We start from the raw sequence: 16,130 nt of genomic DNA, 5'->3' as shown, positions 1-16,130 counted from the left end.
TATGTTTTATATTGCATCCAATATGGATTTGTGGTTGGGTGTTTTGCAGATGCAGTTAAGTGCTGTGAGCATCAGTCTGTCCACTGCCACAAACCCTGAAGCAGTTATGGTTGGAGTAATGTTTTTGAATTTTCATATACAATAATGCAATGTTTTTTATTATGGCAACTTTACATCAGTTCTTCAGACCAATTCCTAGCTTCCATGACTGGCCGTTACTAAGGTCAGGTATTGGCTATCTGCAGTGCTTAATTTGCTAAATCGGAGATCCTGGAACACAAAGGGCAACGATTTTGGATGCTGGATTCACTTCAATAGGTTCTGGTCCCTATGTGATAGGTGGGTCGGATCCTTTTTGAGCAGAATCCAGTGCAAACATTTGTAACTGCACAGACTCTGTGACATCTAACATGCCTCTAATAGAAGCTTAAACTACATATGTGATGAAACCTTGACTAAAATGGGCCTAAAAAGGTGCGACTGGAATGCACACGTGACAGAATGGAGTAGTTCTTGAAAGTACAACTTTGACAAAATGCACTCTCAACATGACCAAGTGTTCTTGAAACTGGGCATGTTCCTCATGGCGGTGTGTCTGCAATGCAACTTAAAAAGTGACTGTGAGGCATGTGAGGATCAGATAATGATGTGCAGTGTAAAGCACGCAGAGAATGCTGTGGCCTCCAGCTCCCAGCATCCAGAGGCATGTTGTGCTGATGGTGAGAGTCACTTAATGGATCGTACATACACGGGTACTTCACTATGTCTAGTACTCTTTTGTGAATACCTGGCATTATTGGGATTTTACATGTTTACACCTCTTAAAAAATCACACAGAGCCATAACTGTAGGTGAACCTGTGCATGTTACTCTAATTTACTTGGTGACAATAGCCATTGATTCCTCTCAAAAAGATAAATAATTTTTAATGCAAACAAAAAACAAAAAAAAGTCATCTTGATCGTTTCTGCTTTTTTTCGTTTTATCCCAATATGGCGGCCTAATGTATGTATCACAATCTTTTAACAGATGTTTAAACATTCAGCAGCGTTCCGTTTCCATCAATTATTGTAAAGCGAACATTGGCAGTTATTTCAGAGATGAGCAGTGCCAAATTCCATGTTCCCACAGGGGGATAAAGAAGGTGCAACTTGAAGTAAAAGAAGAGCACCAGTAGCTGTTGATGCTTTGATTTATTATTATTATAGTAATATTAGCTTCTTGCGCTAAGTCAATGGTTTCCACCGTTTTTCCAGCGTAGCAAAATGGGAATGGAAGCATGAGGAACATTTCAGTCATGTTATTTTGAAAAATGTTCTTTTATTTGCCAAAACCCTTTCCCTTGGACTTATTTGTATCTACCTTTTATTGATTTATCAACTTTTCAGTGACTCAAGCACAATTCAGGTGTTTTTATGAAGCAGGTTGATGAAAACCCATCTCTTATTTATTGCGATGAAGCTGCATATCAGTCAAATATTTCACAATAAAAGCCTTGGTAACAATTAAACTGAAACGATAGCATGCATTTACTTTGATACGGGAACATTGCCTCTTAACTGTGGTGATGGATAATTTTCTCGGTCTATTGTGTGAAATTTGCCCAATTTACCCAGGACGCACCTCTCAGGGGCAGTGTGGCTGCTCTCATTAGATAATCTGTGCCAAAATGAATTGTCACTGAAGATTCTCGCTGGCTCGGGCTGGGCTCAGACAGAACAATGTGATTAATCTCAGCCTTTATTTACTCTGAAAATCTGTTCTCAAACTTGTCAGATTACAAAGCTCGCTATTGTTTGATCTGTGGCTTGCACATCGCTCCAAAACGGCTGCCCATGTTTATTGTTGACTTGTGATGTTGTAGGCGGAACCTGTCGGCCGTAGTCTGAAGCCGATCTAGAATTTTGATCCTTTTTCAAAGCGTGAACACACTGCAGCTCCCCTCTGCGTGGCAGAATTCAGAATGAAATGCATTGTTTGAGCGCTCGAGTTTGTAACGTGCATCTTTTGACAGCAAATCAGTTAAGCACTAAGCCTGGTGGTGACAGAGCTGGTAGGCCTGTTCTGTCAGGTTGAGTCAGTATTGCTCTACTTTCAGCCCCGCCCAGATACCTGCTGGCTTTGACGGGCACATCCTCAGTCAGGTGTGGCGTTACTCTCGGTCTCAACCACCGAAGAGAGCTGAAGAGAGATTTGCAGAAGTTTACAGATGCTGAAGAAAACTTAACTGGGATTTCTTAGGGGGTTTTTTGAGAGAAAGCTGAAGGACTTTTGTGGAAGCGGCTTGTTGAGACAACAGGCCAACAGAGGTGTGTTTCTTTTTATCGTTCTACCCAGTTTCCTGATTTCAAGAACTCATGTCATGTGTCTCATGTGCCCGTGTTGTTGAGTGGCGATATGCAAGTCACATGGTGTATGTATGTTTTCAGCTGTTGACTTCCGTGTCTGGCTCTAGGCATCACCACCTTCTCCAAATACATTCCACAATTCAAAGCAATATTATTATTATTATTATTTTATGTGACTTGAAGCTTAGATATAAGTTTTTGTGTGTGTGTGCCCCCTGTGGCAATAACCTGACAGTCTCAATGAAAACATGGCTGCCGACACGAGGCAAAACAGATTTTTACCGTTTTGCCAGCCAAAAGACTCACTGAATGAATAAGTACTACTTCCTGTTAAATTGCCTTTTCTGGCTCTAAACTGGGGTTTCTGTCAACAACACGGGAGGTGCTGATTCATTTGCTGCCTCATTTGGTAATTTTTTTTATCACTTAATTCAAAAGAAGGAATTCAGTCACTGAAGCCATGAAAGGACACATTTGAATGAGATCTTCTTGTGCCGTGATGCTAAATTGCTGATTTTCTCTGTGCAGGAGATTGAGTGGGTTGCAGTACTATGCAAAACCTTGTTTTCCAGTTCCAAAATGGCAAGATAAATTGGCAATGTTTTTGTCTGGCTGTCTCCTTTTGATCCTAGATGAAGGTGGCATGCACTGGGTTGTCACTCGGTACAACACCCTTCAAAAAAAAACATTCACAGTGACTTTAAGTTGTACTGTAAAGGTTCAGGAAGCTCCAATGTAAACCCTCACAAACACAACATGCGATAAGGCAATTTGGCAGCAAACTTTGCTCTGAATCTGGTCATGCTACTCCGAGCTGGAACTGGAATTTCAAGAGCAAACACTTCCTCTTTTAGGCTGGTGTCACCATCTCGATGACAAAAGGAGATGCCAACAGCTGAGGAGGTGGAGGGGGGGTTGTGATGGTTTTGAGCTTTATTTTAGGAGCAGGAAGAGCCACTACTAGATGTTTAATGGGCCATTTGTTGACTGGTTTCTGCCTTATTATGCATGTTATTATGCCTCTGGTTGTCTTAACAATGACTGAAGTCATGAAAATGTTTTGTGTGATTATTGACTTGACTGTTTTAAATGTCACAACCCCACAAAAAGATGACATTACATTTGCTGTCAATTAAAGCACATTTTAGATGGATGGAGAGATCGTTATCAATATCTGTGCAGGGATTTAAAAAGCACTTGACCCTGGAAAGGGTTGCATCACAAACCGGCTGGAACACTCACATGTAGTACACTTTGTACTTACTGTACTGGCACTGTGCCTATTTTCTGACTGGCTGGTGTTGTTCCAAGTCAAGCTTGTGACTGTGTTTCTTTTTTGCCATTGTACACTCGAGGAAATCTCTTGTGACTATTATTCTTGTCTTATCCTTCCTTTTTGTTAGCTGCATTTAGCTCATTTTGATTATCAAAATAGCTTTTATTGTCATGTAAAGTGTTAAGAAACTTTTTGGTTCTCATGGTTGTTTTTCTCTACAGGGTCGTTGTACTTTGCCATGAGACACGTTCTCCTCCCCTGAAGCTCCCGTCATTTCCATGCAGCGATATCCTCACCACACTTTCCCAATGGACCCCCAGGTGTGCCCGCTTCCTCCGAGCAGCAGCCAGTCCATGATCAGCCTCGACAAATCCCCAGCCAGTACGTTTAAACCCAGCCACTCGCGGAACAGCAGCACTGGCTCCTCCAAACAGTCGAAGCAGGTGAGGGAATGTCTGTCAAAGAATGTGACTGAACTGTTCACATACATGGAATTTTTATAAATAAAAAAAAAATATGTATATACAATTTTGACCCTCAATAAATGTCAGTCTCGTAACTGGGAGGTGATGGACGACCTGCATCACGTGGAGATGATTTCTGCTCAAGGCTCCGCGATGGACCTCACGATCCCCGGGATCTGTGAAGGCTACTTGATGAAGAGGAGGAAGTACCCGCTCAAAGGGTGGCACAAGGTGAGCACAGCATCTGAACATGGTTGTCTTTGTATTCTACTTGACGTGTAGACTTTGACGTGACTTTGTTTGGTCCTTTTTTTAGAGGTACTTCCTTTTGGAGAGAGGAATTATCAAGTACTCCAAAACACAGCAAGATGTAAGTGAAGAAGATAAACGCAGCTTGCGCCACTTTACTGGCCCTCCTTTTAACTGTAGCTGTAACTGATGTGTTGAATCTGTTGTTTTTAGATTCAAAAGGGAAAACTCCACGGTTCTCTGGATGTCAGCATGGCCGTCATGTCCATCAACAAGAAGTCCAAGCGTATCGACCTGGACGCTGGAGACAACCTTTACCACCTCAAGGTAACGCAACGTGGTACACGCACTCGACTTGGACTTTAGAACCACCAAAAGTCAAAATGTTAAGTCCCCTTGTGTCCTCATGTTTTTCCTTTTCCTCGTTCCCTTCTCTTAGGCAAAGAGCCACGATATCTTCTACATCTGGTTGACCAAGCTGTGTGCCCATCGTGTCTTTAGGAAAAATGAGGCAATGAGCGTTCATCACGGCGTCCTTCAAGCGCTCTCCATCGGCCAGAGTAGTACCCTGCCATCCATGACCTCGTATGCTTACAGGAACAGAGCAACGGTAAGAGATTCATGCTCAACCTAATTAGTGTATTTAAACAGTCAAAGTGCATTTATGTTTTTAAATGTGACAAAGTAATGTAATGATGACATCCACTGTTCCTTTGTTAGGATTATGACTCCATCTCTGTCTTGGCCTTCTTTACCAGCTTGTGTTCAGCAGCCTCATGCTCTAGTTTTCACTCCCACATTTGCTATTACCTGGCAAAGCTGTTTGCTGTAGGGATGTGCAAATAATCAACACTTGTGTTTAATTATGACTTATGGCCTCAAGCATTACGAAAACTAACAAAAACTAAAAGGATTATTACAAAACAGAGGCTTTTATTCTGAAAATAAGGCTGTTTCAAGTCAATGTGTAATCGTTTGAAATAATTTCTATTTTGACCCAAATTGTGATTTTTCCCATAATGAACAGCCCTGGTTTACAGGTCATTTTGTAACCTTGTGAATGCATTTAGCCTCAGTGGGAATATCTTATTTCGTGACAGTGATGACATGTAGTAATCCCTCAGCGAAGTCTGTCCAACCCGTTTGTTCATATCAAAACACATCACCATTTAATGATGTCAATTATTACAGATGTACTGTACTTTCTTGTGTGCCTCGTACACTGTGTACACGCCAATTTCAACTTTGAAATGATGCCACACGCAATGACTTTCAAACTAAACAGTGAACCGTTGGTCTTTCGGTCTCAGGATCCGACTGTAAATCTAAGAGAAACACTTTCCACAACACTTTATCCAGTCACGAGCCGGACCTTCGTAAAGAGCAACAAGAGAAGTTTAAACAAAACCTTTGACAGCAGCTTTAACTGTGTTCTATCCTCCAGCTTCCTCAATATGCCAGCTCAGCCTCCGTCTACCAACCAGAAATGGGGAGCCCTGCTCCTGCCATCGCCTCCAACCCTGGAGTCACCAGCAAGGTGTCAGCCTGGCTGCAGCAGACGCATGACATTGATGCAACCACAAACGGTGAGAATCTCCTCAGAGTGAAGCCTCTCCTTACAATGGGAGGAACAAGTGCGAGTGTGTGTGTGTCTCTAACCTTATGTCTCTATCTCTGTCAGATCTGGCTCGATGTCAGGCGGAGCTTACAGAACTGGCTCAGCTCATCCAGAGACTCCACTGGTTGGAAGGAGGCCTGCCGATCACTCACTCGGACCTGGAGATGCGCATCAGCATGCAGGCGAGTCTTGTGACGTTGAAGTTGCACGTTGCACCGGAATATTCCTCACCTCACCCTTCCCTTCCAAGAATACTGGAACCTACGTAGCCTGCAATTAGCTTCCAAGCTCTAAAAATGCTTAGTTTGTCCATTAAGACATGGTTGTCCAAATTGGCTTTTGCTTAGAATAAGATGAGAACATCTTCATGGGGGAAGACCGATGATCTAATATTCATGTCTCATTTTTCAAATACACATTATACAGCAATATAATTGTTGTATTTTCTCGTGGAAGCTATAACTCCGTTGTTCTCCATGTTGCAGAATCTCCAACTCGATAAACCCAAGAAGAAGTCCGGAAAAGGGTTTGGTCATTCCAGGACTTTATCCCGTGTTGAAGCTCTGGGAATGGTAAGGTTCCACTGTCGTATACTTGAACCCCATATAAACACTGTTATGATGATTTGTCTTTAACGTTGTTGAATCTTCCCCTCTTGTCTAGTTCACCTCCAGCCACCTGAGCACCAACCCCTGCTCCGGCGTGGGGGCGTCTGTTCAGTCCATCCCCGACTACGTCTACTCCCAGCTCTCCAACCCTCAGGTGACCTCACCCGAGGCCAAGAAGCTCCACCAGGACATCTGCTCTGTGTCTCAGAGGGGTACGCGTTAACTTAACTTATATAAACCACTGTTATTCTCCGTCTCATGCAGCGAGTCATGTGTTCATGGACTGCTCTTTGTTTTCGTGCCGTTTGTTTTTTGCAGTCCATTCTTCTCTCAAGTCCATTCACGATGTCCTGTCCTTTGAGAGGGAGAGACTGAGGCAGGCTTGGACCGGCCCGGAAATGAGGCAGAACACCTCGCAGCAGCTCACTAGTCTGTGCAGCACACTGTCGGAGGTAACACTCGCGCGCACACACAATCACAGAGAAACACAACTCGGAAACACAATCTGCTGTAAATCAGACGTCAACAATGTATCGGCGGCTATCCTTTCTGTTCGTACTCTCTCTTCCTGTTGAAAACAGTGAATTCCTGCATAGAACATAATAGTATCAGCCTGTAAAATACAAGGCCAAGCCCTCAATATCTCAGAGAGAGGAGCTTTGTAGAAACTGTGGAGCAGGTTTGGGCTGTTTCGAGGCTGCATAGGCACAAGTTAACACAGGTGTGACCAGATGGAACACACCTCAAGTCTTTTTCTCCTTTCTCTCACACACACACACACAAAGGAAGAAATGACAGTATGGTTGTAGCGTACAGAAACTGTGTGAGGCTTGTTAATACCTGCTGTCAAACTGACGATGCTCTGTAGCTCTTATTGTCTGGTGTTGCATGAGGGTTTTTTTCTCTCTCCCTTTTTCCCGTCCTGTCAGTCTGTGTTGGAAGCAGTGCTGATGTGACTCTGAGCCAATGTTTTGTTTTCAGTTGCCTGGCAGCTGGCTGTCACCACTGCATTCTAACTGTCGGCAAACCCACACTAGCGTGTTCCAACTCTTCATCTCCTCCTCCTCTGCACAGGAGAAAGTGTGGAGTTACTGTACAGTCGTGTTTAAACTGGGCCGTATCATTTCAGCCCCTGTACCTGTAACTAATACGTTATTGATCGTTTCTATTGTATCTGGCACTGCTTTTCTAGTCCTTGCAGCACTTAAAGTTCCAGGAAATGCAGAGGAATAATTAGATTTATTGTAAATCGTCCCATGATGCCACTCAGCCACTCATAGTGTAGAATTTTGATGATCGTTTTGACTTGGCCTGTCTGTCAGTGAGTGAGATAATGAGAAGTGTACTGTTCCATTAAGACTACCCTCATAAATGATTTATAAGCGTTTTGTAGTTGGGTTCTATTGATTCATACTTGGTAATGAGCAGCTTTAAATCACTGCTGCCCTTTTGTATCTAATCTATTATAATGTCCTACTAATAATCTAGAAGTCTAAACAACCCAATAACCTAATTAGAACTCATCTATAAGGGTAGTCTTATTGTAATGTGCCACTTTCAGAAAAGCAGTTTTTAATGACTTGAGTCTTTAGTTAACAAAAAGAAGGAAAGTGGGAATAAACTAAGACTTGTTTATGTTGAGACCTGCATATTTACATATAGTATTGATGCATAATCAACAGATGAAATGATTATTAAAACAATGGTTAGTTGCAGTCGTATTCTGAACCCTTTTTGCTTGAGGAAACTTTCTCTTCTCTGGTCCTCCCCCTGAGTTTTAATTGACTGTAATGGATTGACATGTGGATCAACTCCATCATATTCTTACCACTTATCTGTGCTGTCCTCTTCTTTTCTCTTGTGTCCTGCATGGGTGCTCTGTGTGTGTGTGTACATGCGTGTGTCCATGTTATGCATGTGCATGTTTGTGTGTGTGTATAGCTTGACATACAGTCGCGTCTGACCAAAGTCCACTCGCTTTCCTTGTCCTCTGAATCTACTGAAGAGTCCTTCTGCACTGTCCGCCCAGACCAGGTGTGTACTGCATCTCGTGTGTGTGTGGAAGTCTGTCTTCTCTTTCTTTTTGTATAAAAACATGGCCGTCAGAGGGGTTTGTGTCACAATATCACATTTGAGCTCATTGATGGAGCTGTCATTTTATACACTTTCCCCTAGGAAAGCACCTTTTGTGTTAAGTGAATTATTTCATGTTTTTTTTCTCCCACTGGCAGCCATGTCTTCAGAGTCGCGTGGTTGTAGGGACAGGGGAGCACTGAGTTTTAAGTTTGTGGATGTTTGGTTGATAAAGGCAGTGGGAAATTAACCTCACATGGGTGTGTATGAGTTGTGTAGGTCTGCTTTGCACCGTATCTCTGCTACAGATAGGTCTCCACTTGTTGGGAAACGTTGCCTTGATTTGTATCCCATCCTTTTGCCCTCTGCCTCAAACAGAGGTCGCCATCCACAGCGCGCCGCACTCAACGTGCGCCCTCGGTGGCCGACTCCATGGCGGAGTACTTTGACGCCAGCGAGGTGATCGTGTGCGAGAGCTCCTCAGAGGCCGAGGCTTCAGATGAGTCGGGCCTCAGTGACATCACCACCACCAGCACCTCAGAGCCAGAAGAGGGACACAGTACGTATCAGCGCTACGCTACCTGTTACCATTTGCAGACGAAAACGAGGCAAAAACTCTGCCTCGAGTATTCGTTTAATTCCCATCTCGCGCTGCCTGTTCAGCGCAGGGATCGTTGTTCCACACGGACCGTTTTAGCAGACGCACACATCTGGATTTCTGCTGGTGTAATGGTGGAGAAAAAAAAGGCAGAAAATGTCCAAAGTGTGGGACCATTTCACACTTGAACAATAAGCCAACAAGGTGCAGTGTAACCACTGTAAACCACAACAGCACGTCTTCAAAGATTCGGCATCTGAGACAATAGCATCCAGTTGCCAACGCTTCCGACACACGCCAACGTAAACAATGATGTTAGCCGATTTAATGCAGCTTGCTTGTGCTGCAGATATCTAATCTTTTTGTAATCGAGTTTTCTACCGATTATCCCACAATTAATCGGATTATAAATAATGAATAATAATAATTTAATTGAAAAATAATTGATTGAATACTTACAAAAATATTCGAGGGCTGCAGCTCTAATCTACACTGACGGAAGCTAAAACTCTTGACTCCTCTTCTCCCTCAGTCACGGCCACGCTCAACTACAGAGCCAGTGTGAAAGAAGCTCCTGAGAGACCCAGCCCACTGCCTTCTGATACAGGTACCAACATTTACTTTATTGGCTGGGATGCCCCCTGAGCAAGGCACCCGATCCCTTTATTGTGCAGATAAGTGATGTGTTTTCTGTGAATCCAGGTCGTCGCACCACCCTCCCCGCACATTCATCGGACAACAGCCACATTGGCATCATGACCATCCTGTACAACAACATCGGCAAAGACCTGTCCAGAGTCTCCATGCCCGTCCTGCTCAACGAGCCGGTGTCTCTGCTGCAGAGGCTCAGTGAGGAGCTGGAGTACGCGGAGCTGCTGGACGTCGCCAACACCATCGACGATCCGTACGAACGAATGGTGAGTTTCGGTTTTCCACCGAGGTTAGCGACTCGTTGTTGTACTCGACGTGACTTCACGCGTGCATACGTATCGGCAGGTTTACGTGGCAACGTTCTCCATCTCTGGCTACGCCTGGGCGTCCTGGAGGTTTGGCTACAAACCCTTCAATCCTGTTCTCGGGGAAACGTACGAGAGTCACAGAGAAGAACGGGGCTTCCAGTACGTCAGTGAGCAGGTAACCAGCAGGGGAAATGGAAACAACTTTGTCGACATAAAAACCTGTGGATTTAACATGTAATGCTTTTATTTGTTTGTCGTTGTCAGGTCAGCCATCACCCGCCCGTCTCTGCCTGTCACGCCGAATCAGAAAATTTCACTTTCTGGCAAGGTAGGTTGATCTGATCATCAGCAGAGTTCTCCTCCTCCTCCCCGTTTGTGTTTTATACAAGTTCAGCCTGACGCTCTCATTTCTGCTCTCAGATCAAAGATGGAAGAACAAGTTTTGGGGTAAATCAGTGGAGATCATCTCTTCAGGACAGGTCAACGTGAGCCTGCCCAAGTAAGTTAGAAACGATAATCAATCATTTCCTTTTAAAATCAATTAAACCTCTTATACACTACCATTCAAAAGTTTGGGGTCACCTATACAATTATGTTGCGTTTTCCATTAAAAGTCACACTTTTATTCATCGCAAAATTAATAGAAAATACAGTCAAGACCTTGACAAAATTAGAAATAATGATTTTTATTCAAAATAACCAGCAAAACTGTTTTCAGCTGTGCTAACATCATTGCACAAGGGTTTTCTAATCATCCAATAGTCTTCTAACACGATTAGCAAACGCAATGTACCATTAGAACACTGGAAATGGGCCTCTATACACCGATGTACATATTCCATTAAAAACCAGACGTTTGCAACTAGAATAGTCGTTTACCACATTAACAATGTACAGAGTGTATTTATGATTCATTTAATGTTATATTTTTATTGCAAAAAAGCGCTTTTCCTTCAAAAAACAAGGACATTTCTAAGTGTATGTTTGTTAGCCATTTGTGAAGTGGCCAAAAGAGCATTTCAAACACCTATATTGTCCCTTTAAGGTGTCAAACTGTTATTGTGTGCACAGATATGGCGACCACTACGAGTGGAACAAAGCAGTGACCTGTATCCACAACGTGCTGAGTCAGCAGCGCTGGTTGGAGCACTACGGCGAGGTGGTGATCAAAAACACACAGAGCGACGTCTGCACCTGCAAGATCACCTTCGTCAAGGTCAGGACACGGTGTTCCTCTCCTCCTCCTCCTCCTCCTCATCGTCTCAGTGTTTTAAATCTGCTGCTGCTCTCTCACCAACACCACGACTCCTTTTTATGATGTTTCAGTCTCGATACTGGAGCTCAGATAACAGCAAGAACGAGGTGCAGGGTGTGGTTCTGGACCGGAATGGGGAGGTGGTCCATCGCTTTGGAGGCCTGTGGCACGAAGGCATCTACTGTGACACTCTGCCGACACCAAAGTGCATCTGGAAGCCCAGTGAGTGTTTGAATAATAATAAAAATACCTTTTCTGTATAGCACCTTTTAAAACAACATTGTACAAAGTGCTTTTACATTACATAACATTACACACACATATATATAAACAGTATGAATAAAACAAATATTAAATTGATTTACGATGCTTACAAAGAAAGAGAAATGAGAGTAAAAAAACATTAATTACTTAATTTTTTTCAAAGCAATACTGACATTTTTTTAACAATTACTTAAATATATAAAATACCAAAAGCTCCTCCATCTCGCAATGTTAACCGTTCTTAAAATCCAAACTGGTGATGCGAACAGTGTTTTGGCAACAGAGAAGCTTTGAGCTTAAATAAGAAAACATGTTTATGTTGTTTTTTAGAAAGCATCAGCTCATATGTTATAACCAGCTTATTGGTAGATATTCATGGTTGTGAAACGGACTCATATGGGACACAATTAAGAGCTTTTGAGCTATATCCATCAAAAATATGGAGTGTTTTTGATGACGACGATGGGAAAATGTATTATTTTCCCCATATTATCCTGTGTAAAACGTCTCTATATCGAGTGCTTTTACATGCACACTAAAAACCTGATCATTATCGGGTTTTTGTAGTTATCTTGTTATTGAAGTGCTTATGTAAACGGAATAAACCGATATATTGCCATTATCGTTTTTTTTAAAAACCTGTTCAACACACCTAGGTTTCTGTCAATCTGATTACTTGGAGACATGTATACAACTTAAAAAATCAATATATAAAAATAAAAATAAAAATGTGTGTGCATGTAAACGCACTCACTGACTGTTTTTTTTACCCGTCCAGACGTACAGCCTGACGACCACTTCCAGTTCTACGGCTTCTCTCGTTACGCCAGAGAACTAAATGAACTGACGTCGGAGCTGAAGGCCGTTCTCCCGCCCACAGACACTCGCTTCAGACCAGACCAGAGGTACACACACACACCGTTATGTACAGTATAAGTGTGTGTGTGTGTGTGTTACTTGTGTTGAAATGATTGGAGTGGGGAGTCATTTACCCTGTTTCTCTCTCTCTCTCCTCATCAGGCTTCTGGAGGAAGGAAAGGTGGCAGAGGCAGATAAAAAGAAGGACGAGGTGGAGGAGAAGCAGAGGGAGAGGAGGAAGGAGATGGCTAAGACAGGAGAGGAGCACACGCCCAGGTTTTTCAGGTGAGTGTTTAAGTTGTTGCAAGTATTGTTATGTACCCACACATGGATGATGGAATGATATACGACCACACAACCCACACTGACACAGACTGCGGCCGCACATTCAGACTCAGTGATTTGACATGATAAGCTTTTTTAGGGTAAACAAAAATACTGCATAGTTCCACTTTAAAACCAGCACAGCACCATGAAATCTGCATTTATTTTAAGTCTTATTTTAGACCTGTTAAATCAGTCAATAAATGGTTATCTGCATGCTTGCTAGCTAGTCTGTGACTATGGGAAAGTGCACATTTATTGAGAGTTGGCTCTACGACGTCCGTTTTTTGAAGTTGGCTCACGTCTGTTGCCGGCCAAGACGAGGCCTGGTTCTCGGTCTTAAATTTCATTGAAGGTGGCATTAAAAAGCAACTAAAACGCATTAACGGCGGTTAACAGCGTCAACGTTAACTCGTATTAACGCATGGCATGGTTATCCATGACGATCCGTGACGACTGACGGGAAAAAAGACGCCGTGTTTTCCTATCACGGCACCGGAGTCCAGGCACCATTTACCAGTTAGCTCTGTTAGCTCCTTTAGCACCGAACTGGAGCAGTCTGTTTATTAAACGAAAAGAGCAGCGCTGCAAATAACCAGCGTTCCTGTGTACTGCGTATGTGTGCCTCTGTTTTTAAAGTTTAGCGTTACTCGTTTTAACAATCGAGAATAACGTCACAAGCGTCTTTTTTGCAATCAACGCAATTTAAAGGTGCCATATGTAAGAATGTGGCCAAAAACGGTTACTACATTCAAATTCAAAATACCGAGGTCTTCGTTTTCTGACGTAACTGGCAACCCGTGGTTGCTCGGCTGCTGAGACTCTACTGACTGCAATGACTGGTAGACGGCGGTAGGTGGCGCCACATGCCAAAACATGATTTTAAAACATAAACATGATTTGCAGTCTGCAAAATATTTTTTTTAAAGCAAATATTTTGTCTGTACTGTTGTTGTTGGTGAGTTTAGTTTGTTATATGAACATTATCCCTGAGTCTCTGTGACTTATTAGGAGGATTTTATGGCCAGTTGCTTTAGATTTATTACATAATGCACCTTTAAGTCTTATTTTCCACTTGTTAAATCAGTCCTTCACTTTAGGTGAATGTAATACAGGGTGTCTATGCGTCCTTAAAGAGTTTTAAATTAATGTATTTAAAATGTCTTAAACGCTTTAAAAAACACAGAAAAAAAACAAAAATGCTTGCTAGCTAGTGTGCGACTATGGCTAAGTACACACTTATTGAGAGTTGGCTGTACGAGGTCTGTTTTTGAGGCTGGGCCTGGTTTTCGGTCTTCACTTTCTTTAAAGGTGGCATTAAAAAAACGTCTTAAAAAGGTGCTAAATTTGACTTGCGGAAACCTTCGGATTACCCTCTAACGGTAAGCGTCGTCTTGCGTTCACAGGAAAGCTGTGGACGAAGCCGGCAGAGAAGTGTGGCCGTCCAACGGAACCTACTGGAAGCTCCGCAAATCCCCGGGTTTCTCCAACACGGAGAATCTGGAGCTGTGGTAGAACTTCACTCAAACAGCCCGGTGCCTCACACACACACACACATGCATACACACATGCTAGCGCTGCTACCTTACTGTTAGCCTGAAGAGAGGAGAGAGGGTCATTTAAAAAAAGAAAAAGAAAAAAGCACACATGAACCTCCACCATTGGGTTTTTAGAGGTGACGTGTTTCAAACGGAACAAATGAAGACTGATTCACATTTAGCCGGATGTCTTAGTTATTAACCGTTGATGATAATGGAGGAAGACGGTAATGATGATAATCACTGAACTTGAAACCTTTATCTCTTTATCACTGCCCTTGAGAAGATTGTGGGTAAAAGTTGTTTTTGGTCAGAATTGAAGAGATTACTGCGTAAATGTAAAGTATCTATTTATGACAAACGTGTCATTTATTATGTTGTTTTTTTTAATGAATTTTAATGATTCTGTAAGACTGTTTGTGCTCAGGCTCTTTTTTAATGGCTCTTGTGATGAGTTTGGAAATCGTGTCAGAAGTGTGGTGTTGTCGGTGAACTGGTGCTGTCCTGCTTTCCTTCCTCAGGGGGTCTTCATGTATAAACTTTTGTAAAAAACCTCTTTATTTTTATTTCCTCCCCTTTAATTGTGGCACATTGGTATCATCATTGATTTATTGACCTCGCGCTGGTTAAATCCAGACGACAGACGAGGACGACTCTCAGTTGATGCGATGAAGATTTTTCTTCTTTTTTTCGTGTTTTTTTTTTTGTTTTTTTTTAAATTGATGTTTCAACAATGGATTTTAATAAGGAAAAAAAGACTACTGTTTAATCCCAGTCGAATGTTTTTACATTGTTTTTGTTTGAAATAAAAGATTCAGTCCTCAGCTTTGATTTCTTGTCGTATCGATGAAGTGGAATGAGGCCAAATGTTGTCGTCACAGCAGAGATTAGTTCATGATTTTCTCTTTGAAAAACGTTGGCTATGGTGGAGTTTGCATGTTCTAACATGGAAAGCTCACGTACCACAGTTTGAGAACTATGGCAGTCGACCGTTTCCATCATGCTGCCTGTTTTGGAGCAGAAAAAAAAATAGACCCGTACGATTTAACGATTTAATGGATTATTTGCTTTAAAGGGCGACAACAGCAGAGGAAATGAGTTGTAGAAAGTCCTTTGAAAATGGAACCAGACCATGTTTTATTTATATAGAGCCAACAGAAGTCTCATTCTCATTCTCCAAACGGGCAGCGCCGTTCAAAACCCGCAAGAACCTGAACTCACGTTTATTTTAAAGCTTTAAAATTGACGATTTGACGGGGAATTGACAGCCAGGCTCATTTACTGTCCTCTGAATGAGAAACAGGATACACAGCAGTGACATCGTGGTCTGTTGAAGAAGACCTGAAACGTGTCTTACTTCCTGATTAGCTTCACTAAAAACATCTGCACTATGCGTTTAACTCATGGCTCATGCAGTATTTTAAAAATGCTGACGGAGAAATCCTTAGGTTCAAATCTGTGTGTTATGATGTGTAAATATGAAAAACACTAACCCTAGAACCTTCTACTGTCATAATTATCTAATAATAAATTATAATAAATACTTGCAAAAATCACCCTCATTATGACAGGAGCAGTTCTTGTATGATAAAGGGTGGAAAAACATTAAAAATGCACAATTAAATATAAACATAAGCATAAGTCAAGTTTGTAGGAAATACAAAAAAAAGTCACACCGTTTAAAAAAAGTCATATATG

The 16,130-nt window shown here is 42.2% G+C and overlaps 1 protein-coding gene across 1 annotated transcript; it reads left to right on the top strand.

Annotated features, from left to right (window-relative positions):
- Window positions 1–3,902: 3,902 nt before the first annotated feature.
- Window positions 3,903–15,214, top strand: LOC310932621 (oxysterol-binding protein-related protein 7-like; the record flags this gene model as incomplete). The annotated part of the gene is made up of 22 exons (XM_083895947.1): window positions 3,903–4,067; window positions 4,176–4,319; window positions 4,405–4,458; window positions 4,551–4,664; window positions 4,777–4,947; window positions 5,782–5,923; window positions 6,019–6,137; window positions 6,441–6,527; window positions 6,619–6,775; window positions 6,882–7,015; window positions 8,505–8,597; window positions 9,015–9,195; window positions 9,767–9,841; window positions 9,937–10,151; window positions 10,231–10,368; window positions 10,458–10,521; window positions 10,614–10,692; window positions 11,265–11,409; window positions 11,520–11,670; window positions 12,491–12,617; window positions 12,733–12,855; window positions 14,301–15,214. The coding sequence occupies 22 exons, from the start codon at window positions 3,903–3,905 to the stop codon at window positions 14,407–14,409; spliced, it is 2,787 nt and encodes a 928-aa protein (XP_083752073.1). The 3' UTR covers window positions 14,410–15,214.
- Between the last annotated feature and the right edge of the window lie 916 nt (window positions 15,215–16,130).

The sequence above is a fragment of the Microchirus variegatus genome, assembly GCF_963457635.1.
Source record: "Microchirus variegatus genome assembly, chromosome: 10".
Lineage (NCBI taxonomy): Eukaryota > Metazoa > Chordata > Actinopteri > Pleuronectiformes > Soleidae > Microchirus > Microchirus variegatus.
This window is presented reverse-complemented; position numbering and strand designations above follow the sequence as displayed.